This window comes from Chiloscyllium plagiosum, unplaced genomic scaffold, assembly GCF_037043375.1.
Source record: "Chiloscyllium plagiosum isolate Xiang-an unplaced genomic scaffold, Cpla_swu_hap1 HiC_scaffold_13, whole genome shotgun sequence".
NCBI classification, from domain to species: Eukaryota; Metazoa; Chordata; class Chondrichthyes; order Orectolobiformes; family Hemiscylliidae; genus Chiloscyllium; species Chiloscyllium plagiosum.
In genome coordinates this window covers 9,645,767-9,666,110 of record NW_028270151.1, presented here as the reverse complement: position 1 = coordinate 9,666,110, position 20,344 = coordinate 9,645,767, and the positions used below count along the sequence as shown (strand labels likewise).

At 48.4% G+C, this 20,344-nt stretch overlaps 1 protein-coding gene across 2 annotated transcripts in view; it reads left to right on the top strand.

Annotated features, from left to right (window-relative positions):
* The window catches only part of LOC122555665 (phospholipid scramblase 1-like), an 85,843-nt gene that overhangs the window by 44,095 nt on the left and 21,404 nt on the right, over positions 1-20,344 (top strand). For both annotated transcript variants that reach the window (XM_087993214.1, XM_087993213.1), the window contains exons 3-6: positions 6,717-6,829; positions 9,026-9,068; positions 13,526-13,746; positions 17,676-17,837. In XM_087993214.1, coding sequence (XP_087849340.1) covers positions 6,779-6,829; positions 9,026-9,068; positions 13,526-13,746; positions 17,676-17,837 — 477 coding nt within the window. In that variant the 5' untranslated portion in view covers positions 6,717-6,778. The remainder of the gene's footprint in view (positions 1-6,716; positions 6,830-9,025; positions 9,069-13,525; positions 13,747-17,675; positions 17,838-20,344) is intronic.

The following is a 20,344-nucleotide window of genomic DNA, read 5'->3' as shown; positions in this document are numbered from 1 at the left end:
CTGTAACATGCCCCGGGGTCTCTGTAACACGCCCCGGGGTCTCTGTAACACACTCCGGGGTCTCTGTAACACGCCCCGGGGTCTCTGTAACACACCCCGGGGTCTCTGTAACACACTCCGGGGTCTCTGTAACACACCCCGGGGTCTCTGTAACATGCCCCGGGGTCTCTGTAACACGCCCCGGGGTCTCTGTAACACACCCCGGGGTCTCTGTAACACACCCCGGGGTCTCTGTAACATGCCCCGGGGTCTCTGTAACACGCCCCGGGGTCTCTGTAACACACTCCGGGGTCTCTGTAACACACCCCAGGGTCTCTGTAACACGCCCCGGGGTCTCTGTAACACACCCCGGGGTCTCTGTAACACACTCCGGGGTCTCTGTAACATGCCCCGGGGTCTCTGTAACACGCCCCGGGGTCTCTGTAACACACCCCAGGGTCTCTGTAACACGCCCCGGGGTCTCTGTAACATGCCCCGGGGTCTCTGTAACACGCCCCGGGGTCTCTGTAACACACCCCGGGGTCTCTGTAACACGCCCCGGGGTCTCTGTAACATGCCCCGGGGTCTCTGTAACACGCTCCAGGGTCTCTGTAACATGCCCCGGGGTCTCTGTAACACGCCCCGGGGTCTCTGTAACATGCCCCGGGGTCTCTGTAACACGCCCCGGGGTCTCTGTAACACACCCCAGGGTCTCTGTAACACGCCCCGGGGTCTCTGTAACATGCCCCGGGGTCTCTGTAACACGCCCCGGGGTCTCTGTAACACACCCCAGGGTCTCTGTAACACGCCCCGGGGTCTCTGTAACATGCCCCGGGGTCTCTGTAACACACTCCGGGGTCTCTGTAACACACCCCAGGGTCTCTGTAACATGCCCCGGGGTCTCTGTAACACGCCCCGGGGTCTCTGTAACACGCCCCGGGGTCTCTGTAACACACTCCGGGGTCTCTGTAACACACTCCGGGGTCTCTGTAACACACTCCGGGGTCTCTGTAACACACTCCGGGGTCTCTGTAACACACCCCAGGGTCTCTGTAACACGCCCCGGGGTCTCTGTAACACACCCCAGGGTCTCTGTAACACGCCCCGGGGTCTCTGTAACACACTCCGGGGTCTCTGTAACATGCCCCGGGGTCTCTGTAACACACTCCGGGGTCTCTGTAACACACCCCGGGGTCTCTGTAACACACTCCGGGGTCTCTGTAACATGCCCCGGGGTCTCTGTAACACGCCCCGGGGTCTCTGTAACACACTCCGGGGTCTCTGTAACACACTCCGGGGTCTCTGTAACATGCTCTGGGGTCTCTGTAACACACCCCGGGGTCTCTGTAACACACCCCGGGGTCTCTGTAACACACCCCGGGGTCTCTGTAACACACTCCGGGGTCTCTGTAACATGCCCCGGGGTCTCTGTAACACGCCCCGGGGTCTCTGTAACACACTCCGGGGTCTCTGTAACACACTCCGGGGTCTCTGTAACATGCTCTGGGGTCTCTGTAACACACCCCGGGGTCTCTGTAACATGCCCCGGGGTCTCTGTAACACGCCCCGGGGTCTCTGTAACACACTCCGGGGTCTCTGTAACACACCCCGGGGTCTCTGTAACATGCTCTGGGGTCTCTGTAACACACCCCAGGGTCTCTGTAACACGCCCCGGGGTCTCTGTAACACACTCCGGGGTCTCTGTAACACACTCCGGGGTCTCTGTAACACACTCCGGGGTCTCTGTAACATGCCCCGGGGTCTCTGTAACACGCCCCGGGGTCTCTGTAACACACTCCGGGGTCTCTGTAACACACTCCGGGGTCTCTGTAACATGCTCTGGGGTCTCTGTAACACACCCCGGGGTCTCTGTAACATGCCCCGGGGTCTCTGTAACACGCCCCGGGGTCTCTGTAACACACTCCGGGGTCTCTGTAACACACCCCGGGGTCTCTGTAACATGCTCTGGGGTCTCTGTAACACACCCCAGGGTCTCTGTAACACGCCCCGGGGTCTCTGTAACACACTCCGGGGTCTCTGTAACATGCCCCGGGGTCTCTGTAACACGCCCCGGGGTCTCTGTAACACACTCCGGGGTCTCTGTAACACACTCCGGGGTCTCTGTAACATGCTCTGGGGTCTCTGTAACACACCCCGGGGTCTCTGTAACACACCCCGGGGTCTCTGTAACACACTCCGGGGTCTCTGTAACACACTCCGGGGTCTCTGTAACACGCCCCGGGGTCTCTGTAACACACTCCGGGGTCTCTGTAACACACCCCGGGGTCTCTGTAACACACTCCGGGGTCTCTGTAACACACTCCGGGGTCTCTGTAACACGCCCCGGGGTCTCTGTAACACACTCCGGGGTCTCTGTAACACACCCCGGGGTCTCTGTAACACACTCCGGGGTCTCTGTAACACACCCCGGGGTCTCTGTAACACACCCCGGGGTCTCTGTAACACGCCCCGGGGTCTCTGTAACATGCCCCGGGGTCTCTGTAACACACCCCGGGGTCTCTGTAACACGCCCCGGGGTCTCTGTAACACACCCCGGGGTCTCTGTAACACGCCCCGGGGTCTCTGTAACACGCCCCGGGGTCTCTGTAACACACTCCAGGGTCTCTGTAACACACTCCGGGGTCTCTGTAACACGCCCCGGGGTCTCTGTAACATGCCCCGGGGTCTCTGTAACATGCCCCGGGGTCTCTGTAACATGCCCCGGGGTCTCTGTAACACGCCCCGGGGTCTCTGTAACATGCCCCGGGGTCTCTGTAACATGCCCCGGGGTCTCTGTAACACACTCCGGGGTCTCTGTAACACGCCCCAGGGTCTCTGTAACACGCCCCGGGGTCTCTGTAACATGCCCCGGGGTCTCTGTAACATGCCCCGGGGTCTCTGTAACACACTCCGGGGTCTCTGTAACACACTCCGGGGTCTCTGTAACACGCCCCGGGGTCTCTGTAACACACTCCAGGGTCTCTGTAACACGCCCCGGGGTCTCTGTAACACACTCCGGGGTCTCTGTAACACACTCCGGGGTCTCTGTAACACGCCCCGGGGTCTCTGTAACACACTCCAGGGTCTCTGTAACACGCCCCGGGGTCTCTGTAACATGCCCCGGGGTCTCTGTAACACACTCCGGGGTCTCTGTAACACACTCCGGGGTCTCTGTAACACGCCCCGGGGTCTCTGTAACACACTCCAGGGTCTCTGTAACACGCCCCGGGGTCTCTGTAACACACTCCGGGGTCTCTGTAACACACTCCAGGGTCTCTGTAACACACTCCGGGGTCTCTGTAACACACTCCAGGGTCTCTGTAACATGCCCCGGGGTCTCTGTAACATGCCCCGGGGTCTCTGTAACACACTCCGGGGTCTCTGTAACACGCCCCAGGGTCTCTGTAACACGCCCCGGGGTCTCTGTAACACACCCCGGGGTCTCTGTAACACGCCCCGGGGTCTCTGTAACATGCCCCGGGGTCTCTGTAACACACCCCGGGGTCTCTGTAACACGCCCCGGGGTCTCTGTAACATGCCCCGGGGTCTCTGTAACACGCCCCGGGGTCTCTGTAACACACTCCGGGGTCTCTGTAACACACTCCGGGGTCTCTGTAACATGCCCCGGGGTCTCTGTAACACACTCCGGGGTCTCTGTAACACGCCCCGGGGTCTCTGTAACACAGTCCGGGGTCTCTGTAACACACTCCGGGGTCTCTGTAACACACCCCGGGGTCTCTGTAACACACTCCGGGGTCTCTGTAACACGCCCCGGGGTCTCTGTAACACGCCCCAGGGTCTCTGTAACACACCCCAGGGTCTCTGTAACACGCCCCGGGGTCTCTGTAACACACCCCAGGGTCTCTGTAACACGCCCCGGGGTCTCTGTAACACGCCCCGGGGTCTCTGTAACACACCCCAGGGTCTCTGTAACACACCCCAGGGTCTCTGTAACACACCCCAGGGTCTCTGTAACACGCCCCGGGGTCTCTGTAACACGCCCCGGGGTCTCTGTAACACACCCCAGGGTCTCTGTAACACACCCCAGGGTCTCTGTAACACGCCCCGGGGTCTCTGTAACACACCCCGCGGTCTCTGTAACACACTCCGGGGTCTCTGTAACACGCCCCAGGGTCTCTGTAACATGCCCCGGGGTCTCTGTAACACGCCCCGGGGTCTCTGTAACATGCCCCGGGGTCTCTGTAACACGCCCCGGGGTCTCTGTAACACGCCCCGGGGTCTCTGTAACACGCCCCGGGGTCTCTGTAACACACTCCGGGGTCTCTGTAACACACTCCGGGGTCTCTGTAACATGCCCCGGGGTCTCTGTAACACACTCCGGGGTCTCTGTAACACGCCCCGGGGTCTCTGTAACACACTCCGGGGTCTCTGTAACACACCCCGGGGTCTCTGTAACACACTCCGGGGTCTCTGTAACACGCCCCGGGGTCTCTGTAACACACCCCAGGGTCTCTGTAACACGCCCCGGGGTCTCTGTAACACACTCCGGGGTCTCTGTAACACGCCCCAGGGTCTCTGTAACATGCCCCGGGGTCTCTGTAACACACTCCGGGGTCTCTGTAACACGCCCCAGGGTCTCTGTAACACACCCCGGGGTCTCTGTAACACACTCCGGGGTCTCTGTAACACGCCCCGGGGTCTCTGTAACATGCCCCGGGGTCTCTGTAACACGCCCCGGGGTCTCTGTACCATGCTCTGGGGTCTCTGTAACACACCCCGGGGTCTCTGTAACACACTCCGGGGTCTCTGTAACACACCCCGGGGTCTCTGTAACACGCCCCGGGGTCTCTGTAACATGCCCCGGGGTCTCTGTAACACACCCCGGGGTCTCTGTAACACGCCCCGGGGTCTCTGTAACATGCCCCGGGGTCTCTGTAACACGCCCCGGGGTCTCTGTAACACACTCCGGGGTCTCTGTAACACACTCCGGGGTCTCTGTAACATGCCCCGGGGTCTCTGTAACACACTCCGGGGTCTCTGTAACACGCCCCGGGGTCTCTGTAACACGCCCCGGGGTCTCTGTAACACACTCCTGGGTCTATGTAACACACCGCAGGGTCTATGTAACACACCCCGGGGTCTCTGTAACACGATCCGGGGTCTCTGTAACACGTCCCGGGGTCTCTGTAACATGCTCTGAGGTCTCTGTAACATGCTGTAGGGTCTCTGTAACACGCCCCGGGGTCTCTGTAACACACCCCGGGGTCTCTGTAACATGCTCTAGGGTCTCTGTAACACACCCCGGGGTCTCTGTAACATGCTCTAGGGTCTCTGTAACACACTCCGGGGTCTCTGTAACATGCTCTAGGGTCTCTGTAACATGCTCCGGGGTCTCTGTAACATGCTCCGGGGTCTCTGTAACACGCCCCGGGGTCTCTGTAACATGCTCCGGGGTCTCTGTAACACGCCCCGGGGTCTCTGTAACATGCTCTAGGGTCTCTGTAACATGCTCTAGGGTCTCTGTAACATGCTCCGGGGTCTCTGTAACACGCCCCGGGGTCTCTGTAACATGCTCCGGGGTCTCTGTAACACGCCTCGGGGTCTCTGTAACACACTCCGGGGTCTCTGTAACACGACCCGGGGTCTCTGTAACACACTCCGGGGTCTCTGTAATGGGTCCCAGGGTCTCACCAACGGGCTCCGCGGTCTCTGTGACAGGTCCCGTGGTCTCTGTAACAGGCCCTGGGCTCTTTGTGACAGAGAGTGGTATATGTATGAAATGAGCTGCTAGAGAAAGTGGTGAGACTGGTACAATTACATTTAAAAGGCATCTAGATATGAATAGGAAGGTTTTAGAGGGATATGAGCTAAGTGTTGGCAAATGGGACTAGATTAGGTTATGGTATCTGGTCGGCATGGATGAGTTGGACCGAAGGGCCTGTTTCCATACCATACATCTCTATAACCGGATGACTAAGCCATGGTAACACTCATTCCTTCACGTCACTGAGCACAGTTTGATCCCCTTCTGTGAGGAGGGAGGGAATTGCAATTCAGAGAAGGTAGATAAGAGTAGTTCCAGAGATGAAAGACTTATCTTATGAGGAGAGATTGAGCAGCTTAACCCATACTTGCTTGAGTTTAGAAGAATAAGAGAAGATCCAAATGAGAGAAATAAGATGCTATAAGGGATGGACAAAGTCGATGCAGATGTTTCCCCTTGTGCTGCAATCTGAAACCGAGATCATGGTTTTAGATTAAGAGATTAAGAACAGATATACTGAGGAATTACTTCACTTAAAGGGTCATGAATCTGTGGAATTTACTTCCCCAGAGTGCAGTGGATGCTGAGACTCAGAATAAATGTAAGGAGGAGATAAACAGATTTTTAATTAGTAGTGGGTTGAAGCATTATGGATAGTGGACATGAAAGTGGAGTTGAGGCCGAGATGTCAGCCATGATCATGTCAAATGGAGGAGCAGGCTCAATGGGCTGAATGGCCTACATCTGCTCCTCATGCTTATGCTGTTATATTCTCATTTACCCCTTAGGAAACCTACAGGTACAGACTCCCCCCACTGCAACACCTTCTCCCAATTGTTATCAATACTTTCATTCATAACTTTCAATCTTATTTCTCATCTTTGACGATTTAGCTGTAATCAATTGGCCTTTGGTCCGCAGTAACATTTTAGTTGTATAGAAATTGACTTATTCTCCAGGAATAAAAATGAGCAGCAGCCGCTAATGCTTCAGAACTTCTGCTTCAATCCAGCTGGCCTGAAACTGTCCCCCATCACATTCCCTGGTCTTCGACATCCATGAAGGTAATTCAGAATGGCAGAAAACTCAACGCAATGCCCACCGGGGCTGGAGTATCTTCTGGAGGTACAAAGACATTTGACTAATCGCTCATTTTAATGTTTGTCAATGGGATACGGGGACAATATTGGACTAGTCATCTGCTGTCCACTCTGTCATCAATACCTTTTACCTTCAATTTAAATAACACATTAGTTGGAGAGTAGCCTAACAATGACCATCCTGTCTCTGCCCTGTTGAAGCTTTTTGAAGGTTAGAGCAGATGTGTGCTTGATGTCACCTTGGCACACCAGAGATGCTTATGAATGCCCATCATCAAACACTTGGAGATATTGCCTCACTCTGCCTTGGCATAGTCGTTTTTCCCTCTCACAAGATGAAGCAATCAGCTCTCTGATCAAACATTTCCCAATAGTCTGGCCCTCACAAAGTTCTGGGACCACAACAAAATTAACGGAATAGAAATCAAGGGCTGTGGTCTGGCCGTACCTCAATTGGCATTCCCTGTACACCTAGCCTCCTCGCCAGGAGATTGTGCTTCAGAGACAGAGTCAACCAGCAGGCAAGGGAAGCAATAAGGCTCTGATTATGATTATTGACGAGTCTAGTCAATGAACAAGCACAAAGGAGAAAGTGAGGGCTGCAGACGCTGGAGATCAGAGCTGAAAATGTGTTGCTGGAAAAGCGCAGCAGGTCAGGCAGCATCAAAGGAACAGGAGAATCGATTTTTCGGGCATAAGCCCTTCCTCAGGAATGAGGAAAGTGTGTCCAGCAGGCTAAGATAAAAGGTAGGGAGAAGGGACTTGGGGGAGGGGCGTTGGGAATGCGATAGGTGGAAGGAGGTCAAGGTGAGGCTGACAGGCCGGAGTGGGGTGGGGACGGAGAGGTCAGGAAGAAGATTGCAGGTTAGGAAGGCGGTGCTGAGTTCGAGGGTTGGGACTGAGACAAGGTGGGGGGAGGGGAAATGAGGAAACTGGAGAAATCTGAGTTCATCCCTTGTGGTTGTAGAGTTCCTAGGCAGAAGATGAGGCATTCTTCCTCCAACCGTCATGTTGCTATGGTTGGAGGAAGAGCGCCTCATCTTCCGCCTAGGAACCCTCCAACCACAAGGGATGAACTCAGATTTTTCCAGTTTCCTCATTTCCCCTCCCCCCACCTTGTCTCAGTCAAATCCCTCGAACTCAGCACCGCCTTCCTAACCTGCAATCTTCTTCCCGACCTCTCCGCCCCCACCCCCACTCCGGCCTATCACCCTCACCTTGACCTCCCTCCACCTATCGCATTCCCAACGCCCCTCCCCCAAGTCCCTCCTCCCTACCTTTTATCTTAGCCTGCTGGACACAATTTCCTCATTCCTGAAGAAGGGCTTATGCCCGAAACGTTGATTCTCCTGTTCCCTGGATGCTGCCTGACCTGCTGCGCTTTTCCAGCAACACATTTTCAGCAATGTACAAGCACAGTCTAGTTATGCATTGAAAGTTTTGGTCATAGCCAGAGGCAGGTTGTTCCCATTTCAATCATTGGTGGGGTCAAGTTTGGAGCATTTGCACGAATTTCATGAAATCATACTCATTGAACGATCTGCCATCAACACTAAAGGAGCACCAAGAAAGAAGTACACATTGAGCGGTGCATGTGGTTTTTGACTGCACATCTTTACCGATACAAGCCTTTACATCCAATAAGCAAGGCTCTACCATCGTTTTATTGGTTCATGGGATGGCATTTATTACCTATCCCTTGAGAAAGTGGTGGTGAGCAATGATTGGCTGCAGTTAAGGCACAAATAGCAAGACTTTGGCCCAATGAAAGTGAGGAATGATAATGTAGTTTCAAGAAGGAATAGCGTGTGGCTGTTGAACTGTTTCCCGGAAACCTTCCCCCTGCTTCTCCCAGACTGCCGTTGCTGTGGGTTAGGAAGGTACAGTCAATGGCATTGGTGAGTCACTGCAACGTATCACAGAGATAGTGCAGATTACTCAGTGTGCCAGTGGTGAAGGGAAGGAAAGTTTAATGGGCTATTTTGGCCTCAAAAGTATCACTGGATAGAAGTGGAAATAAGATTGGATACGAAGTAATTTTGAACAAAGCCATTTAATGAGAGATATAATACATGGAAGGTCAGCGAAATGGGCACAGTAACAAATTTTGCAAAGTTACTTCATAAAGCAGCGTCCCATAAAAGTAACCCACTGTATAGCAGCAACATTTGGGTAAGGTATGAATGAAATAGAAAATGAATTAAACTCTGTTGTTCCTCAGGTAGACCGTCTTCTCATTCATCAACAGTTGGAGATAATAGAAGGTAAGGTCATTGTCGGGGCAGAAGGATTGATAGAGCATAAAACATGCAATGTAGAACAGTACAGCAGAGTACAGGCCCTTCAGCCATTGATGTTGTGATGACTTTTTATCCTACTCTCAGGTCAAACTAACCTACATGCCCTTTATTTTACAATCAACCATGTGCCTACCCAAGAGTCACTTAAATGTCCTTAATGTATCTGACTCTACTACCACCGCTGGCAGTGCATTCCACACACCCACCACTCTCGGTAAAGAACCTACCTCTGCCATCTCCCCTAAACCTTCCTCCAATCACCTTAAAATTATGCCCCTTATGATAGCCATTTCCACCCTGAGAAAAAGTCTCTATCTATGCATCGCATCATCTTGTACACCTCTATCAATTCACCTCTCAGCCTTCTTCACTCCAATGAGAAAAGCTCCAGCTTCCTCAACCCTTCTTCATAAGACATGCCCTCCAGTCCAGGCAGCATCCTGGTAAATCTCCCATTCGCGCTCTCTAAAGCTTCCACATCCTTCCTATAATGAGGTGACTAGAACTGAACACAATATTCCAAGTGTGGTCTAACCAGGGCTCTGTAGAGCTGCAGCATAACCTCGTGCCTCTTAAACTCAATCCCCCTGCTAATGACAGCCAATACACTTTATGCCTTCTTAACAACCCTGTCAACTTGGGTGGCACGTTTGAGGGATCTGTGGACATGGATCCCAAGATCCCTCTGTTTCTCCATTAATGTGAAGACATCAGCTGTAATTCCAGTTTGAACTGTGTTTACCGCATTAAACCTTTCCTTTCACTCTACAGTTTATGTACACAAGTGTTTCCATTGAATCTTTGGCCATTCCTCCCACATGAGAGTTTTTGGCCAGTATTTACTCCCTTGTCAACAGCAAAAAAAACAGCAGATATGCAACTCATTTATCCCATTGTTGTTTGTCAAATGTTGCTGGTACCGGAAGCCTCGAAAATTTTCTAAATAAAAGCAGCGTCTGATCTTCACTGTGTGAAATGCAGTGACTTGTTTTGAGGATGTGAGAAGGCTCATTATTATATCAGCTTTAAATATACGTACTTGACAGTTGAGTCCGTTCAACTGTAGTTGTTAATTGATTTTCATTTCTTCTTTCTCTTGTGCAATATTGGCAAATGCAAATTTCGAGGCCTCTAGAAATATGGAAAACAGGAACAGGAGTTGGCCATTCGGCCCTTCGAGCCTGCTCCCCCATTCAATATGATCGTGGCTGATCATTGAACTCAGTCCCCTGTTGCTGCTTTCTCCCCTTGCTTTTAGATCCCTTTAGTGCGAAGAACTATATCTAACACCATGAAAGCATTTAATGTTTTAACCTCAACCGCTTTCTGTGGCAGAGAATTCCACAGGGTCCCCAGCATCTGTGTGCAGAAATTTCTCCTCATCTCAGTCCGACTTTGTATCCTTAGACTGTGAGCGCCAGTTCGGGATTCTCACATCATTGGGAACACCCTTCCTGCTTTTACCCAAGCTAGTCCTGTTAGAGTTTTATAGGTTTCTCCAAGATCCCGCCTTATTCTTCTAAACTCCAGTGAATATAGTCCCAACTGATCTAGACTCTTGAATTGCCCTTGGACTGAGTGGCTTGTTATTCAGAGGGTGGTTGACAGTCAGTCCTAGTGCAATGGGTTTGGAGTTAAATGAAGGCGAGACCAGGAAAGGGTGGCAGATTTCCTTCTGTGAAGGATGTGAGGGAACCAGATGGATTTTTATGTCAATCAATGGTAGTTTTACTATCATCCTGACTGAGACTATCATTTTAATTCTAAATAATATTAATTGAATTTAAATTCCACCAGTGACCATGGTGGGGTTGGGCCCTATGTCCATAGAGTGTTGCCTTGGGCCTTTAGATAGTTTGTCCAGTGATATTATCATTACTCTGCCAACACCACAAAGCTAAACCAAAGTTTGAACAAGCTGGTCAGCGCCTCCCAAATTTTAATTGAGTTACCATTACTATGGGAAATGACAGTTCCATAAGAAATTGGAAATTCTGGTCCCATTGTGACTGTGTGCATGACCTCTGGTAAACTAAAGTCTCATTGTTTAACCCAACATGCTCCATTTTAATTGCCGCATCTTGCTATGGATATTGACCAGCAGCAAGTGTTTGCATCCCAGTAAAAATGAGAAGTATGTAAATAGGCAGCAGGTTAGACATACCTGCAACTTGTTCACATGCTAAGCTTTCCACCCACCAGTTCTGGACTGTCAGTGATAGCCTGCTATGACTTGCATTGTTCAGGTGTGGGTTGGCAGGAAGTTATGGTTTCTGGAACAACGGAAACTATGAATTGCCTCAAGGAAGAACTCTTAAATGTTCAAAGTTAAAAATCACACTACGTCAGGTTTTATTCCAATAGGTTTATTTGGAAACACTTGCTTTCAGATCACTGCTCCTTCATTAGGTGGTTGTCCTGCGATCACCCTATCACAACCACCTGACGAAGGAGCAGCGCTCCGAAAGCTAGTGCTTCCAATTAAACCTGTTGGACTATAACCTGTTGTTATGTGATTTTTAACTTCGTCCACCCCAGTCCAACACCAGCATCTCGAAATCATGGCGACTCTTCGATGTTGCTAGTGTTTAAAGAACAAAGCTGTATTTGAGGCCAAAAAGGCTGGATAGGCTGGGACTTTTTTCACTGGAGCGTAGGAGGTTGAGAGGTGACCTTCTAGAAATTTATAAGGTCATGAGGGGTAGAGATAGACTAATGGTAGCTGTCTTTTCCCCAAGATGGGGGATTTCAAGACTAGGGGACACGTTTAAAATGAGAGGATATAGATTTAAAAAAGACATGAGCAAAGTTTTTACACAGAGAGTGGTTCACGTGTGGAATAAACCTCTTGAGGAAGTGGTGGATGTGGGCACAGTTACAATATTTAAAACACATTTGGATAGGCACATGGATAGGGAAGGTTTAGAGGGATATGGCCAGGAACAGGCAGGTGGGTCTAGTTTCATCAGGGATTATGTTTGGCATGGAATGGTTGGACCGAAGGGTCTGTTTCCATTCTGTAACACCCTATAATGAAGACTCAAACAGGTCTAAATGTAGACAGAAAAGTTGTTAATGTCCCTGTTATAGCATGGGGAATAAAATCAGCCAAGGCTCTCACTTCCATAACAAGCAAGTGTCCCTCTAAGGATCACCTCTCATTCTTCTGTATTCCAATGGGTAGGGCTCAATCTACTCAATGTCTCTTCATAACACATTCTCTTCATCCCTGGTATCAGCCTAGTGAATCTTTTCCACTCTGCCTCCAATGTTAACATAGACCTTATTAGAACATACAAGATTCTGAGGGGATTTGACCATGTGGATGCAAAAAGGTTGTGTCTGCTTGTGGGAGAGTCAAGGACCTGAGAACATGACCTGAGAATAAGGAGTCACACATTTAAGACAGAGATGAGGAGAAATCTATTCTCTGAGAGGGTAGTGAATCTGTGGAATCCACAGAGAGGTCAAAGGTGGGTTAAATATATCCAAGGCTGAGACAGACAGATATTTAATCAGCAAGGGAATCAAGAGTTATTGGCAAAAGGCAGGAAAGCATATTTGAGGATCATCAGATCATCCATGATCTCACTGAATGGAGGAGCCGACTTAGAGTTGTAGAGATGTACAGCACGGAAACAGACCCTTTGGTCCAACTCACTCATGCTGACTAGATATCCTAAATTAATCTAGTCCCATTTGCCAGCATTTGGCCCACCTGCCTCTAAACTCTTTCTATTCTTATACCCATTCTGATACCTTTTAAATGCTGTTATTGTACCAGCCTCCACCACCTCCTCTGGCAGTTCATTCCATACACACACCACCCTCAGCATGAAAAAGTCTCCCCTTAGATCCCTTTTAAATATTTCCAGTCTCAGTCTAAGCCTATACCCTCCAGTTCTGGACTCCCCTGCCCAGGGTAAAGGCCTTGTCTATTTACCCTATCCATTTGATGGGGCAAATGGCCTAGTTCGGCTCCTATGTCTTATGGCCTTATGGTCTTTTGATTGCTTTGAAAATGAGTGAAAGTATTTAAAATCAACCAATGATGTGAGAATCAAACAAGAAAATGAGTCACCACCTTCAGGAGACACAGGAAGACCGGGAGACAGATTTTTAAAAAAAAATTTGCTTTTTTTTTGCCTTTTGAGCAACTCTTAGTGTAACTCACTTCCGAATGCTCCAAAGAACTGTACCAATCAACACCCACGCACCCCCAATACCCCACTCTCCACCCTCAGCTTCAATAAAATAAATGAGACATTAATTTGTTGGCCTTCCTATATGTCCTTTATGAATGTGATTTCAAAGTTTCTCAACTCTGGGAGCATGCTAAAAACCCATCATCACCCACTCATCAGGTAGCACGTTCATAGCAGGCTGCAGTTGGCAGCTATTGTATGTCCTTGTGTTTTCAGCTGTGATTGGATATGAGACCAACAACAAATATGAAGTTAAGAACATAATCGGCCAACAGATCTACTTTGTCACTGAAAAGTCTAACTTCTGCTGCAAAATGTGCTGCGGGTCAAGGCGTGCTTTCAAAATTAAACTTGTGGACAATATGGGAACAGAGGTAATCCGCATGAAACGAACCTTGCGATGTCAGAGTTGCTGGTGTCCATGCTGTTTGCAGAAGGTGAGTGATTGATTAAAAAAACACTGGTGATTCATCCAGTTTCTTACTTCTTTGTCCACACATGTTAAAGTGTGCCTGCTCTAGGTTAATGAAAGCATCATTGACATCTCTCTCTGTACCACCTCCATTTGCACTCCTATGCTCTTTTCCTCTTCACGAGTCACACAACAGCAGGTTATTGTCCAACAGGTTGATTTGAAACCACAAGCTTTTGGAGTGCTGCCCCTTTGTCTGGTGAAGACATTTGACCTAACGAAGGAGCAGAGCTCCAAAAGCCAGGGATTTCAAATAAACCTGTTGGACTATAACCTGGTGTCGTGTGACTTCTGACCTTGTCCAACCCAGTCCAACACTGGTACCCCACATCATGGCATTTGCTAATCTTTGCTTTGGAGTTTGGTATTTCAAGTATTTCCGGAGCTGAAAACAAGATCCAGGCTGACAGTTCAATATAAGACAATGTCAGTGTGGCATTGTTGGAGGCTCGGCCTTTGATATTCAGGAGCCTGTGAACTCTCAGACATGGTTGTAAATGACCTCATGGTCCCCTTTGAAAGGAAACTCTCCCGAGTGACATCACCACTATTTGTACTCAACCAACAACACTTTAAAATAATCTGATAACATTGCTATTTTTTTATTTCTGATCCATGACTACACTTCAATAGAACATCATTGGCTGTAAAATATACTGGGGCATCCGGAGAAAGGCAAATTGATCTTTCAGCTAGTTCATTGGATCCCTACAGTGTAGGAGCAGGCCATTCAGCCCACACTGGCCAGCAGGAGAGAATCTCATCCCTGCATTTCTCATAGCCAATCCACATAAGCTACCCAGCTTTGGATTGTGGGAGGAAAGCAGAGCACCTATGAACAGACACAGGGAGAACATACAAACTCCATACAGGCAATTGCCCAAGGTTGGAATTGAACCAGGGTCACTAGTACTGGGAGGCAGTGGTTCTAACCACTGAGCCACCATACCACCCAGTTACTGTCCACCACTTTTTATTAAATCATGATGTAGTGGTGCCGGTGATAGACTGGGGTGGGCAAAGTCAACAACACCAGGTTATAGTCCAACAGGTTTATTTGAAATCACAATTTGTTTTGGAGTTTTCGGAGCAGATTTCACCTGATGAAGGAACAGCACTCAGAAAGCTTGTGATTTCAAATAAATCTATTGGACTATAACCTGGTGTCATGTGACTTCTGACTGTTTTTATTTATTCACAGGATGTGGGCATTTCTGGCTAAGATATCATTTATTGCCCATATCTAAATTGCAATTGAACTGAGTGAGTGTTAGGCTACTTCAGCAGGCAGTTAAGAGTGAACCTCATTGCTGTGGGTCTGGCATCATATTTAGGCCATTCCGGGTGTTAAGGACTGCAGTCACCTTCCCTAAAAGGCTTTGGTGCATCAGATGGGACTTTCCTGACAGCCATCAGTAGGTTCATGGTCACCATTAGACTCCTTATTCCAGATTTGCATTAAATTCAAATTCCACCATCTGCCATGATGGGATTCGAACCCAGGTCCCCAGAAGATTAACAAGACAGAGATTGCTGGAACATCTCTGCAAGTCTGGCACTTTCTGTGGAGAGGAATCAGACCCACAGTATTGGGGTTGACTCTTAACTGCCCTCTGGGTAATTAGGAATGGGCAATAAATGCTGGCCTGGCCAGTGACACACTCATCCTGCAAACTTATTAAAAAAAGAATCTTCAGCACATTACCTGGGGGTCCGGATTAATAGGAGAAAGTGAGGACTGCAGATGCCGGAGATTAAAGTCAAGAGTGTGATGCTGGAAAAGCACAGCAGGTCAGGCAGCATCCGAGGAGCAGGAAAATCGACGTTTCAGGCAAAAACCCTTCATCAGGGATGATTCTATTAGTTGAACATCCAGCTTGCTTTATAATTCCCATCCTGGACAGAGTAGCCCTCCTGATGAGCTGAAGGGCCTTTTCCTGTGCTGTAGACCTCCGTGACTCGATGACTCAATGGCAGTGGATCCAACATTTTCAACATCAACTCCCTCTCTCTGGGCAGGAAGAGAGAGCAACGACCTTCTGCAATGTGCTCATTCTCAATGAGATGGGAATATTAACATGCATTGACCAATATTCAATGACTCATTCCTCCATCATCTGAGTTTTTGAAGCAGGCATTGTCATACAACAAAGGGAAAGGCCATTCAGCCCATCAAGTCTGCATCAAACACAAGCCCCTAACTATTCCAGCCGATATGGATGCGAATTGGCTGCTCATCCTGTACATATATATTGACTGTTTGAAAATATGGTCAAGGTTAACACTTGGTCAATAGAAACCACTCTCCCACCCTCAATTGCATAGCTGATGGATCAGACTGACTGGTATCCAAAGTTTGTGCGAAGATTTGTAGCTCGGGTGCTCTTTGCTGTGGTTCTGTTCGCCGAGCTGGAAGTTTTTGTTGCAAACGTTTCGTCCCCTGTCTAGGTGACATCCTCAGTGTTCTTTGAGACAATCAGCCTGATTTTTAAAAGAGTAGCAGTCATCATTAGATTGACACTCCGCACTTTTTTGTTGTTAAGAAAGAGCTTTGCATTTCTGGCAGGAGGCTTTGATCATGGATTCTTCATAGATAGGGAGTGAACCTTAAATTAGTCTCTATCCCAATAATACAGAATAGTCAGGTGAAGCCAAGACACTTCCCTGTTTACACATCAATATTTGACCCATTCGGAGGTTTAAGTGTTTATGAGCCACTTTGACAGCTCTTTGAAAGGGTAAATATGAGGTTAGAACGCCAGGTGGGAAGGGTACCAGGTGAGTTGGATGCCAATGATTAGGATGCCAGGAAGTAAATCATGAAGTGTGCCAATAAAGTGATTGAGTGTTTAGGGTGGATTGGTATGAGTTGAGGATATCAGGTCTGTTGAGGAGAGAGAGTCTGGAGTTGAGGGGTGGTGTTGGATCATAGGTGCAGAGACGTGTGTCAGGTCCCCAAGTGAGGGGTTTTCTGAGGTCCCAAGGGAGGGTGGTGGGGGTGGGGGGGGGGGGTGGGGGGGTGGTGTGGATAATGTCAGGTCCTGGGGCAAGAGAGAGTGTTAGGTCAGGCTCCAGTAGCTGTGTGGCGGGGTGGTCTCATAGAATTTGTCTGTGTGTGTGTGACTGTCTGTGTGTGTGTGGGCGTGTGTGTGTGCGTGTGTGTGTGTGTGTTTCTGTGTGTGTGCGTGTGCGCAAGTGTGTGCCTGTGTGTATAGGTATATGTATGTGCCTGTATGTTTGCATGTGCGGGTGTGAATACATGTGTGTGTGTTCCTGTGTGTGTGATCCTGTATGTGCACATAGTGCATGTGTTCATGTGCGTGTATGCGCGTGTGTGTGTGAGTTTTATGACTATCCATTAATTACACTTACTTTTCCTGAGTAACTGCTGTGAATTCAACAGAGAGTTCCTGGTGGAATCTTCAATTTCCTGGTAATTCTCTCAAAGTTCCCAACATATAACTCCCATTTATGTTACAGAAAAGACTCCCTGGTCATCAAAAAAATCATAGACGTTATGTAATCTTTTATTTATAGTGCGTAAAACTCACTTCTGACACACTTAGAGCTGGTGAATTGTGAACGTTATTGGACAAAGGTTGGGTTTGAGAAAATGCTGTGTGAACTGAACATCAAACTCATATTGACTGACCAGCGTTTGTTAAGTTCAACACTTGAGAAAACAAGTTTAGGTCACTCATGTTCCTGTCAACAGAACGGTTCTTTTTGTCATGATGATATTTGGCTGTCTGATTGTGATGGAAGTGTCAGTGATGGAGTTTTGAAATGAAAGCTGCTTTTACTCGCCTGATGAAATATTAAATGGGATTCAAATATCCCACACTTTGCATCATTCTGTTTCTCTTTCTGTGCGCTGATCTCTTTCATCCACAGTTGGAAGTACAAGCCCCTCCAGGGGAACCTATTAGCTACGTGGTCCAGAAATGGCACCCATGCTTACCCAAGTTTGTCATTCAAGATAAAAGCACAGTTCCTGTTTTGAAGATCCTCGGCCCGTGCTGTCTTTCTAGTTGCGGCCATCCAATTAAGTTCAAGGTAAGCTCTTTTGGAGATGTCAGAAGGGATTGTTTGCATTAGTCCAACTGGTGCAGAGAGGTATAGATATGCTGACTGGCAGGTGTCTTTTCCCAAGGGTGAGGAATTTCAAGTCTAAAGGGTATATTTGTAAGGTGAGAGGAGAAGGCTTTTTTACACAGAGAGTGTTTTTTGTGTGAAACGAACTTTCAGAGGAAGTGGTGGTACAGTTAGAACATTTAAATGACATTTGGATTGGTTCATGAATAATAAGAAATGTTTGGAAGGCCAAGTGCAGGCAGTGGGATTAGCTTAGTTTGGGAACATGGTCAGCATGGATGAGTTGGGTGAAGGGTCTGTTTCCATGCTGTATGACTCTATAATAAGATGAAGAAGTGGAATTCTCTGCTACAGAGAGGCCAAAGTATTGAATGTTTTCAGGAAGGAGTTTGATATAGATCCTAGGACTCAAGCTATCACAGGGTATGGGAGGGAAAGAAGGAATAGGGGACTGAGTTGGTTGATCAGCCATGATCATATCAAATGGTGGGGCAGGCTCAAAGGGCTGAATGGCCTCTTCTTGTTCCCGTTTTCTGCATTTTTATGAAAGACCACAGGATACATCGTCTGAATTATTTTTCATTCCTTCAGATGATAGCCTTCACTTGTTGGATGTCAGCAGTGATCCAACGCGTTAGTTATTAGGTGTTGGTTGTCTATTGAACATCAAAGAGAGATCTCAACTTTTAAATATATTCCAATAACTCTTGGTGGATAAGAAGTCAGCTTCACAAACACTGAATGGTCAAGAACATTAGGATTTTTACAGTGTCGTTCATAGGTTCAGGATGCCCTAAAGCACTTTAAAACCATGAAAGAAATGTACTCAGCATTGTAGAGGAGGGACATGCAGCAGTTATTCATGTGTAGCAAGATTCCACAAAGAGAAATAAAATAAATGGCCAAATAATAATGGCTAGTACTTACTTAAATCCTGCCACAGCTTCCCACCAGTTTCAGTCTGTTCAGTTTCACTAGGCAATTCGGGTTAAGATGAGCTTATATAAAATAGATCATACATCCTTTACCTTTAAGTACAAAGATACTACAAAGGCAAGGGGTCCTGACAACATTCTGGCACTATTCCTGAAGCTGTGTCCTCCAGAACTACTTTGGCACCTAGCTAAGCTGCTCCAGTACAGCTAGAGAACTGGAATTTACCCAATGATATGGAAAATTGTCGTGGTATGTTCTATCCACAAAAAAAAAACAATCAACCCAGCTGATTACAGCCTCACCTGGCACCTCTCAATCATGAGTTGAGAGTGTGTTGCTGGAAAAGCACAGCAGGTCAGGCAGCATTTAAGGAGCAGGAAAATCGATGTTTTGGGCCAGAGTCTTTCATCAGGAATGAAATCAGGAACTTTCAATCATAAGCCAAGTGTTGAGAAGGTGTTATCAAGCATAACTTGCAAAGATAATAACCTGCTCACTGGTACTCAGTTGAGCTCCACTAAGGCAACTCAAATCCTAATCTCATTACAGGGTGGCACAGTGTCTCAGTGGTTAGCACTGCTGCCTCATAGCACCAGGCACCCGGGTTTAATTCCAGCCTCAGGTGACTGTCTATGTGGAGTTTGTACATTCTCCCCTTGTCTGCGTGGGCTTCTTATGGGTGCTCCGGTTTCCTCCCACAGTCCAAAGATGTGCGGGTTAGGTGAATTGGCCATGCTAAATTGGCCATCGTGTTTGGTGCATTAATCAGAGGAAAATGGGTCTGGGTGGGTTACTCTTCAGAGGGTTGGTGTGGACATGTTGGGTTGAAGGGCCTGTTCCACGCTGTAGGGAATCTAATCTAATCTAATCTGGCAGATATGGACAAAAGAACAGAACTCCAAAGTTCAGGTGAGAATGACTGTCCTTGATCTCAAGGCAGCATTTGATTGAGAATAAGATATCACTATCGGAGTTCCTCTAAGCAGTGTGCTAGGCCAACTTTTTTATCAACGATCCTCCCACCATCATAAAGTCAGAGATGGGGATATTTGCCAATGTTTGCACAGTGTTCAATGACTCCTCAGACACTGTCCACATGCAGCAAAACCTGGACAGCATCCAAGTTAGGTTGATAAGTGGTAAGTAACATTCAGGATACACAAGTGCCATTTCCAAAATGACAGCACCAAACCACTGTCTCTTTACATTCAATAGTAGTTCCATCACTGAATCCCCCACTATCAATATCCTCAGGTTTATCATTAGCCAGAAGCTAACTGAAAATGCCATATAAATACTGTGACTGCAAAAGCAGGTCAGGGGCTCAGAATTGTGTAGCAAATAACTAACTCCTGTCTCCTAAATGTTTGCCTACTCGAGTCTGTGATGGAATGCTCCCTATTTTGCTGCAGCTCCAATAACACTCAAGAAACCTGACAGCATCCAGAACAAAGCAGCTTGTTTAAATTGGCACTCCATTGACCATAGTGGACATTCACTCTTTTCCCTCCTGGTGCACAGTTGCAGCAGTG